Here is a 10,927-nt window from a genome sequence, read left to right as displayed (position 1 = left end):
ATTAACATCCACCTCACTTTTACAGGGAGTTTTACAGTTTATATGGACACTGCAATGTAAATAGAGCAGAAAAACAGAAGAAAAGGAAAAAAGAAAAAAAAGAGAAAAGATGAAAGAAAGAGGAGATAGAAAGGAGATAATGACAAAACATTTTCAGTCTGCTTCATCACCTGTAATGAGATGAAAAAAGAACATCACAACCGAAAGACATGGTACGAGACATACAATAAAGCAACACCTTTTAACTATCGCTAAAGTAATATTATTAAGTCTGACATGTACTCTGTGTTACCTGAAGATATGAATGTGGGGTTTCTGTGTGCTGTGGGTTTTGACTTCAGTCTTTGTTGACCTTTTGCAACTTTAAATGACAAAAATCTCTCGTGAAATTTTAGATATTTTGATTCCCTCCTCTACCTAGTTTTTCTTTATAACAACTTTGATTATCCTGCACAATATACAATCTTTGTTCAAAAGGGAATATGGTGAAGTGAATCATCTAAGCTGAACACGATACTCTTAAAACTAAATTGCAAAAGGAGATTTTGAAGAAAATACAATGGAAACTATGGTTGATGGGAAAAAAAACTCAGCCTCAACAAAGACTGTGGAGTGGTTTGTAACTAGGTGAGGTCAGTGACAGATGATATTCCGAGAGCTTTTTGTGAAGTTTACCCAAGTTATTTTTCAATTTGATACAAGGGCAGCAAGATGTAGGGCAACATTGTAAAAGTGAGTCACAAAAGAAACGCACAGCTGAAAAGACACGTCTGAATCACACTGCCACTGATAAGCATCCTAGAAGGAGATCCTCTCAAGGAGAGAGACAGCGCAGTTTTGTTGTTGTTGTTGTTGTTTTTAACGACGGCATGTCCCTCTCCTACCTTAAATGCAGCCCTCATAACCATTTCAGCCTTTTGGTGGATATATAGCCCCAGACCATTTACTAATCTCATTTACAATTTGTTATGTATTGTGGAAAAACAAACAGAAATGACTGTAATTAGACATGGTGTAATGCATGCATCTTTTAATCCAGAATTTTTTAAAGCCATGATGTGATGTTGTACGTAGGTACTTCAGCAGATTAATATTATGAAGGAGTTCATGTTGTAACCTGGTGACGTCTGTTTGTGTCAGCCTAGGTTCTGTCATTGTGACCAAGGGTGGCTATGGCTATCTAGCTTGCCACCATCAGTGTGTTAATGTGTAATTGAATGGGTGAATGATCGAATGTAGTGTAAAGCGATTTTGAGTCCTGTGGCTTGAAGTTCTTTATTAGTACAGGTCATTCATGGTGCAATGATGATGCTAATTTACCACCAATAATAACAATTACTCTGGTTGTAAAGTTCAGCTTATCTAAATGTTTTTATTCATTTTTAATGTTTGTTATAGATTATTTTAAAGTCAAAGAAAACATTTCCTCTCCTTTGCTTTAGGATTCTGTTAACCTGGTTTGAAATTTTACTAGTATTGGATGTAAGCAGGTGTTCGGCATTAATTGATTGATCACAGACAAAGGAAAGACCCAAAGCAATGATTCAGTAATAGCGTTCCAAAACGGGAAGGGCTTGCTGAAGTCAAAGGCTATAGGCTGAGTTATAGTTGCAAGCCTGAACAGGCGCTGAGCCATTTATTCTCGATGCTCCCGTTGCCTCAGTATTCCCAAAAAATACAGGGGACAATTCATTACAAAACCAGAACACTACATTATAAGTTATTTTTTTAAGTAACGTTTCCAAGATGGAAAAAGAACTGGAAAAATCCCAATCAAAACTAATTGCCAATCTAAACTTGAATATACACAGACAAAGAGAGATTCCCTCTTTAATGAAATATATTGTTTATTTTTAACTGTCAATTTGATGATGTTGAAAAAAATGATTATCTTGTTTTCCCTTTATTGTAAATAACAGGTTTCTTGATGGAAATGTCTTGGAGATCAATAAAGAGTTCCAACCATATCTGGGTGAGGGTGGCCGTATCCTTGAGATCCGCTCGCCTGATGTCGTGGCCAGCGTGAAGAAGGCTGCCCAGGCCGTGGGCTATACAGAGGGAGCACTGCTGGCCTTGGCCATTATCATCATCCTGTGCTGCATTCCTGCCATCCTAATTGTCATGGTTACCTACAAACAGTTAGTGTCCTATTCTCTAGCTACAACTACTAATATGAATACTGAATTATTAGTTATTAACAGCCTTTCAGGAATTCAAGTAGGAAATTTATTACAGCGCAGGCATTTAACTATGTTGACAGATACTATTTTGAACTATTAGCCAAAGGGTTGCCTAATGTAGATAACCCAAATATTTATAATGCACTTTAAACTTTTTATTTTACACTCTACAGCCTTTAGGCTGATGGAGAAAAGCAAAGAAAAAAAAAAAGGAAAACTTTACTGAAAGATATCTTGAGAAGTGATAATAAAGGGGAAGCACCTTTTGCATCAATTCTACCTCAAGCTCTTTTGCTCTCTCTGATTATGAACTTCTCATCAGACATGCTGACTGCACACTCTGCTGGGCTAATCTGCTGCTCATGCTCTGTGAAAGCTGATTAATTAACACCCATTTGTGACAAACATCTACAGACAATTGTTACTGTCTCGGCGCATCTTTCCACTACTTAATCAACTTTACACAAAATAGTCGCTGCTCCCATTTTTTTAGGGTCCATGTTTTTCTTAGTGGTGCTGAAATATGTTATTGCATGAAGTTTTCTTGATTTTCTATAAAACAACATTCACACCACTGAAGAACAGACTTATTTTTGTAAAGCATATATATATATATGTATTTTTTTTTTTTCTCTGTGTATCAGCTGATATGCTTTAGAGGTTTGCATCTGGCAAATGCTCTTCAGGGCAGATGGCTGGATTGGTTGTCCACCTTCAAATGAACGCAGAGAATATATTTGAAAGCTGTTGATGGTGGCATTAGAGCTGAAAGGCAAACTGTCATAGCAGATGGCACTTTGTAGGTTATCACATCACAATGTAATTTTCTCATTGATGTTTGTCAACCTAATTTGATGTTGCATAGATCTGGAAACAACAATAACACTTGCAACATCAATTTGCTCACTCATGTGGAATAATTGAATTTTGTTGTTAATAAGCAGTATGAAGCATTTAAGCTTCACCTCAAACAGTGAGCATCAGCTGGGAGCCCTGAAGTCTAACAGGGAAAGCTACTGGTTTATGAATAAAAATAACAGTTCGTTAAATGTATTTTATTTGTTGACTTTTTTGTCTTGTTTTTAATTTGAAATCTTGGGATATGTTATACATCACACCTTTATGTTCATTATTTTGAAAGCAGATTTATAATTCTATATATTAACTGTATTTTTGTCTTTCTGTGTCCTATTTTTTTTATCTTCTTTTTTCTGCATCATCAAACCTTTCAACAGGTTCAAAGAGTAAGTAATTTATTTATCTGCCTTTTGCATTCCCGTTTATATTTGTCCCTGTGTCACAACCAAAATGGTTTGCCCATTAATGCCACCATTCTGTAATGTTGCTGACATGATACACAGCAGCACTGACTCAACTTGTGGATTAGAGGCCGAATGGGTAATTTTGCGGAACATCTCCTCTGGTGTGGAAAATACAGTCATACTCAAATAAAAAAATTAAGCTGAATCCAACAAACCACATGTGCTTATTCTGTTGGAAACAGCTGATTTGGCACATTATTTATACTAATCTTCTCCGTATATATTAGTATGGACAAGATTTTCTACTAGAAGGTCAAGAATTAGTTTATCAATGTTGCTTTTTTGTGATCCAAAGCATTCTAGAATTTTTTGGGAGTTGTGTTCCTAAAATGAAAAGTTCCACTAAGCAATATTTTTTTTGGTGAAACTTAATCAAGGCTTGGAAAATAGTAAAAAGGTTTTCCACCACATGTGGATTGACACATCAAGTCATATTTAACAGCAAAAAGATGGAAATGCTGTAGCTTTTGGGCAAAGTAATAGTTATAAGAAATTTGACTTTTAACTGACCACATGTTTAACGCTTTTATATAGACTTATGTTTTTCCCAAGGGCAAATTATATTTCTTTTTGTTTGTTTGTTGTCTTTGTTTTTTTTTTCTTCTTAAAAAGAAGAATTATACTTGTTATTACCAAGTTAATTTATGCTGTATAATACACATTGGTCCAAAATTTCCTCATGGCCTTAAAAACAAAAAGTTTTACCTATCTTCACTAAACTTACAAAAATTCTATCTTAATTTTGTAAAATTTGGAGAAAAATAATTAGATTGTTTGTTTGCTTTTTCATTGTGTCAGCTTATGTCCTCATATTTCCCATGGCATCTTGAGTCACTTATAATGATTTGTGTAAATGTAAACACTTTGTGTAGGCGGCAAGCAGAGTGTGCCAAAACTGCCAGGATCCAGATGGCTTTACCACCAGGAGGGAAAGCAGCTCCAGCCGCTGCCCCCACTGCTAACCTCTATGAAGAACTAGGTGACAGCAGCATGTGAGTTATGTCCCTCTGGTGTCTGTCTTTTATCCCACACATCCCACCAACTGCAGTGGTGTGAAGGTACTTTATCTAACTGTGCAGGTTTACCTCTGCTGAGGTTTAGATCAGGGAAGTTGCTCTAAAATGAAGGCTTCTATTTTTTTTTTTCTTGGCTCCATCTTCCTGCTTTCTGCAACAGCAATTTTAGATTTTTAGTATTGGTGCATACTCCAGAATAATGTAATTGCTTATTTTAGATGTCGATCAGAAATATATGACACAATAAGATTTGCCTCATGCTTACAGAACTCCTGCTGTCCATCTTCTTTTGCGAGTCATAAACTTGATACATACAGCTACACCGTATGTAAAAGAATGTGGACATAAAAGAAAACACCTTATGAAAGTATTTCTAATATGACTGTTTATGCATTTTATGCTGTTTATGCAAAACACTCTCTTAAGGTAAGTTTCTAAAGTCATAAATTGCTATAGACCTCATTTTGATTAATACACACAACACTTTAAATACTTCCAGAGTACTATGCCATCAGCAAAATTGAATTTCCCACAGTTCTATGAAATACTAGAGTAAAATGGATTTAATATTTCCTGTCTGAGTTGAAATGTTTGCCCGCTTTTATAATAATTGTATTGCACAATTAAAATTTTCTGGCGGTAATGAAACTGCTTCTTTGATTAGAGGTTTTCAACAGTCAACATGGAGACGCGTTTCAGAAATTGCTTTTTCTTTGTTGCTTTTTTCATAATAAGATTTCAAAACAACTGTCCTATCCTTTATTTACTGTAGGTCTTTGTCAACCAAATCTCACTATAGATTGGGGCTATGCAGAGATGTGCTATATTCTTCCACATTTCCTTTATAACTGCCATTTCATCATCAACAACTCTCACATTTGTGTTTTCGTCTTCTTACCATCTGTCTGTTTTTGTATTCTCATCATTTCTTGTCTCTCTGGATTCAGACTGCAGTAAGTAATCCTCCCATGTGAGCTCTATGAATATGAATACTGTGAGTAATTACCACTTAACAGCAGCTCCCCCGTCTCTACTCTCGCCTATAGCTTTGGCTGAAGATATGCATGTTGAAGAAAATAAAAATCTGTTTTGGTGCAGAGGTTATCTTAATACTAGGCTTCTTCAGTTAACACCAAATGCGTTTATGCCAGAGTTAAATGAGCTTTGTGAAGGAGTGGTACTTTCAAGGGTAGGTTTTGTGAATTTTAGCTGTTTTTTTTTAGACTTACTGTTTTATTATTTATCTGTTGAGAAAAGCAAACTGCCCTTTTTAGATGTAGTGTACTTTTGAAGATATGCATCCTCTCTCCCAGCCAATTAAACTACTGTCCTGTTTTTTGTTGTTTCCCTTATTTTTATACACCCCTGTCTTGTGACAGATTATACAAATGCATATATATGGCTCTGTGCTTCATTAGCTATTTCAAGCAAACCCCACTATGTTTGAGTCTTAGCATTGCCTCCTTTTTTTAAGTCATCAAAACATGGTGCACTTTATAAATGTATTTAAAAATAAAAGCAGTATGAGATTAAGTGTGAAACACAGTGACTATCAAGTATACCTACCCACTTGAACATTTTTACATCTTCTAAAGTCATAATCGCAAACTCTGATGTATTTTATGGAATGGCAAAAGTGCAGCATGCATTTATTTTATGCAACATTCTCAATTACATCCCCATCAAATTCCAGTGCAACCAAGGAACTCCAGAGCTTCCCTAATTAGTAAATACAGTTCACCTTAGTGTCTTTTAACCCCAGTTCATCAATTTTTTATAAAAGAGTTTTGTTTACGAACAACAGTGAACAAAAAGCCTCATGGAGAACAAAGAGCAAGTTAAAAGTAGCATTTTGGGGAAAAAAAAGAACCTGTGCTTTGAAAATCTCACAGAGCACTGTTTTATTCATCAGCCAGGGGGCAAGGAGAAAATTAAACAGAGAAGCAGGCAAGGCGCTTTTGGTAACTCTGGAGAAGCCGCAGAGATAATAGCTTAGTTAGGTTGACAAGTTATAGTTTGATGATTTGGCCTGTAACAAAGAAAAGCAAGAAGTTGCTGAAGAATGCCAGGTTACTGACATCTCACAGCACCAGATCTCTCCTGTACAATGGTTGCTGCCTTGCAGAAGTGAAAAGAAAGCAGATTTAAAGCAGTGTAAAATATAACTCAATGAAGGACAGTTTAACTAATTAATTCAGATTGCTTGTTTCAGTTCTGGTTAGTATCAATTCTTGATTCCAATTCTTTTAAGATCCTACATGCTTTAAATTAGTGGCGTAAAGATCAGCATGCATTCTCATTTATTAAAAGAAAGAAATAAAGTTCACAATGTGACACATTATTGCAAGTCATTTGATTAATTTAGTGGGCCATGCACATTAATGGTGATGATGGTGACAATAATTATAGTAGTAATAATAATTCAATATTAATAACCACAACAATGATAATATAGTATAATGATGATAATAATAATAACACTCACTCACTTAAATACTCTAATTTTGTGAACTTTAGAATTGTTATAATAAACATGTTCATATTCACCTCCTTGATGGGCTTGTGATTTAACCCTCTTATTTATGTTTCCAAAATATATTTTAAACAGTCACTATATTAGGATGTTTTTTTGTCAAGTAAGATTTATCACAATATTTGACCTCTGTATTTCAAAATCCTTGTTACGGCCCTGATCATATTCTTAAGGTTTCCACCACAAACAAGGGAGTTTACAGTTTACAAATAAATGAAATGTTTTCGTTTAGATAACAACAGGCTGATTGACAGGCTAACCGAGCCAATGGATTACTAGCCTTTTTGGAGTTTGCTTTTTTATTACATTTGATCTCTATTTTTACTCAGTAACATCTATATCTCAAGTGTAATAAGTCATGGATAACATTTTATGATCAATCATAAAATCTAAATAAAATGCATTGAAGGTTGCACAAAATGAACAACAAAGTCAAGGGGTGTGGATATATTTGTAGAGCACTGTGTATGATTCATGCCTTCTTTGGAAGTATACTAAAAATATTTACGGTAGCATAAGTTTTCCAGTGTAAAATAATAGGACAATTTGCTTTTAAAATCTGTCACAATACAATTAAGCTTAGGTTGTATAGCACTGCATTATTATTTCCTATCATCCTTTCTTTGCTTCCTCACCCCTAAACCATTGTCCTTTACCTCTTTTAAGTTATCTTTCTTTTCACCTCCACCCTCTGCTGGGATAGGGCTAAAAAGTCTGCCACTGAGGAAGCCAAACATCAGAGGATTCTTAGCACCTTCAACTGTCGCACCATTGCAGCCTATAGTAACGGCAAGCTGCTCGTCGACCTGCCCAAATCAGAGAGCAACATAACTTACCTGTCTGATGGCAACCCACTCATAACGCATAACCCTGTGTATGATGACAGCAGCGCCCTGGGCAGTCCTGTTGTCTTTGCAAGACAGGAGAATCGAAATGAAAAGCTGTTTGCGTTTTCTCCCTCCAATTCACCAGGGTCAGGGTGTGCCTGGTCAATGCCTGCTCGCATTCACGGAGGGCTGCATGACTGCAATGTGTTGAGAAGGCAAGGCCTTATTGACAGAAATGAGTGGGAGCAGCAGCTTTTTCAAGCAAGCAAAAGAGACCAGCAGAATCCCCAGGGTTTGGATACACCATACCTGGGTGACAGCTCAGAGTCTAAGTTATCAGTCCGTGAGCAGGCCAGGCAGTTTGAGCAGCAGGTTTTTCAAGAAAATAAGCGAAACAGAGACTCTATCGGTTCCCTTTCTTCTATCCTTGTCAGAGATATGGACAGTGATGACACGCTAGAGCTGACCTCAGAAACTTTACTTTCCATCATGGACATACCTCACAGCCCCATGAGTGTGGGCAGAGATGAGCCCCCAAACTTTGTCATCACACAGACAAATGATTCATGGTCCCCATCCAACCAGAGACCAACTCCACCCATTCTGAGAAAGTTTAGCTCTGGCATCTCCAGCTACATGACAGTGCAGCCCTGTCAGATCACTGTTGAAATCATACCAGATCCACCAAACAATCCGCCACCGCTTCCTCCTCAGCATTCTCGACCACCATCCCCTCTCACATCTCCGCCACCATCTCCCCCCTCCAATTCACATTCCCCTCCCCACTTTGATACACCTCAGAGTATCCGTCCCTCTTCTCCTCCATTTAGAAAACCAGTTGCTCCCCCACCTCCGCCACCACTTCCTCCTCCCTCACCTGCTAGCAATCAGCCCCAGCCTGTTATCCAGTTTGTTCCAACAGCTTTACCGCCGTTATCCTCTCTTCGTCCTGTCTCAAAACGAAAACTTCCCCCTCCTCTTACCTCAGCAGAAAAGGATGTTGGAAAAAAGGAGTTAAAAGGGATCCTTAAGAACATCCAGAATCTGGCGGACATTGAACGATCTGTTGCCAACCTTTACAGCCAAGTAGACAAGAACAGCAAGGTGCCCAAGTTTAACAAGATGCCACAAGCGAGTGAGGAATCGGATGGTGCTTACAGATGGCAGAGTGCTGATCCAGGTGATGAGCAGAACTCGCCAAAACAGATTGACCCGAGCTGTGAGATTCCAAGTGATTCAACAAGTTCCAGCTGTGCTGAAAATGGAGCAAAGTTTCAGACGTCAAGCCAGTTGGACACAAACGGACCCGAATCTGCAGAACCTGTTGAACAGAACTTTTCTCAGTCCACAGTTTTCTGACTTTTGTTATTTCCATAACATCATTTCATGTCTGCATCTCTATGCCTGTCTTTTCTTGTTGTTTCTACTGTTCATTATGTGCAGTATCCAAATCATGTTTTTTTAAAGATTTAAATTAATTGTGACAGTTTTTTATAGGAAAAGGTTTTCTACTTAATTTTTGTGTGCAACTTTTAGCAAATTGCCAAGAAAACTTCAAAAAATTGTTACACTGCCTGTATAGTATGCTTTAATACTTTAATTATAACAAAAGTGTTCAAAGAGATTCATCTGTTGAAAGCTTTCTTTATTACAATGCTCTATATTATTCAGGCCTCTATTTGGCATTATTATGCTTATATAAACTGCGATTTTTTTAAACTTTAGAATATGACTTTATTTCATTAATTTAATACCAGTTACCCTAAAGATATGCCGAGCTGCAATATAGCTCATATATTCGGTATACACATCATATATTTGGTACAAGATGCAGTCTTGTCCCTAAAGGCGCTTGGAGTACATAATTATCTGCAGCTGCTTCAAAATACATACAGGGATGAGTGACTTTAAAATGCAAAGATGTGGAAATCTGAAATACGGGGTGTCTCAGGGGTAAGAATTCTAGACAAGATACACAAACAATGTGGTAATACATCTTCTTGTGTGAAAAGAAGTGCTCTTTGCACATTCCCTTAGAGATCCCATGCTCTCAGCTTGAAAAAGTAGCAACTATGATGTTAGCTTAATGAAAAAGGGTAATTAGAGAGCTTATCGATTGTTATTCAAGGCCATTGCCTTTGGAACTGTCAACAAGTGCTTCCCTCTGCCCCCAACCTTCTCTCATTTACTTACCATTTACTCTCCTCACAGTTGGCTTCATAATGATCTTAAATCATTTACCTCTTCTTTTAAATCTTTGTTTTCTATTTCCAACAGACACTACCAAATTCTTTGAACAGTTTTTATCCAGTTGTATTTTTGTCAATTCCTTTTTCTCTTTTTGTTTTATTGCAATCAGCTTCCTTCTGTCCTTTATTTTTATCCACTTTTTTGTTTTGTTTTAGTTTCATCTGCAATGCCCCAAGGCAAATAGACTTAGCATACCTCACATGCAGAAAAACATAATTTTTGATTCATTACATGTTACCCCTGATGGAAAAAGCACAGGCTGGCTAATTCTGTATTCTGTGCTCACTATATGGGGTAATCTCTTTTTTTAAGGGGCTATCGCCTCACATGCTGTGTCTGTCAAACCAAAAGTGAGGTGAACAGCAATAGATAGTATTTTAATATTCTGTATTTAAATCCCCTTTTATCCCTTTTCCTTTTGGTCCTATTTGATTATGTTTAACATTCTTCAAAATTTACTTAAAAAAATGGTTAATCGAAGTTGCATTTTGTGTGACAAGAAACCTCATGTTAACATGCTATCATGTATTTTATATATCAATATCAACCAGGTCAGAAATACTAAACATATAATTTTTCACAAAATGATCATACATTTTTTTTGTGTGTGTGTGTGTGTGTGTGTTTTTAACAGTTTTGAAAAATAAATACTCTAAAACTAAGCAATTACTTCTAGCTCAACTAAAGTCCTAAATATATAAAAGTAATAATAACAACAACAATACGAATGAGAAAAAAAAAAAAACTTTATCAAAAATACAATGGTCAATTTAATAGAAAACAATCAGTATGTTCTGGT

The 10,927-nt window shown here is 36.5% G+C and overlaps 1 protein-coding gene across 1 annotated transcript in view; it reads left to right on the top strand.

The window, feature by feature from the left end:
• LOC107090130 (protocadherin-15-like) overlaps positions 1-10,927 on the top strand; it is a 78,265-nt gene that overhangs the window by 57,007 nt on the left and 10,331 nt on the right. The window contains exons 14-16 of the mRNA XM_015383374.1: positions 1,920-2,138; positions 3,416-3,424; positions 4,375-4,494. Of these exons, the coding sequence (XP_015238860.1) occupies positions 1,920-2,138; positions 3,416-3,424; positions 4,375-4,494 (348 nt within the window). The remainder of the gene's footprint in view (positions 1-1,919; positions 2,139-3,415; positions 3,425-4,374; positions 4,495-10,927) is intronic.

Source organism: Cyprinodon variegatus, unplaced genomic scaffold (assembly GCF_000732505.1).
Source record: "Cyprinodon variegatus isolate N-32 unplaced genomic scaffold, C_variegatus-1.0 Scaffold1, whole genome shotgun sequence".
In the NCBI taxonomy this organism is placed as follows: domain Eukaryota; kingdom Metazoa; phylum Chordata; class Actinopteri; order Cyprinodontiformes; family Cyprinodontidae; genus Cyprinodon; species Cyprinodon variegatus.
Note: the sequence above shows the minus strand (reverse complement) of the source record. Positions and strands in the feature narration are given on the sequence as shown.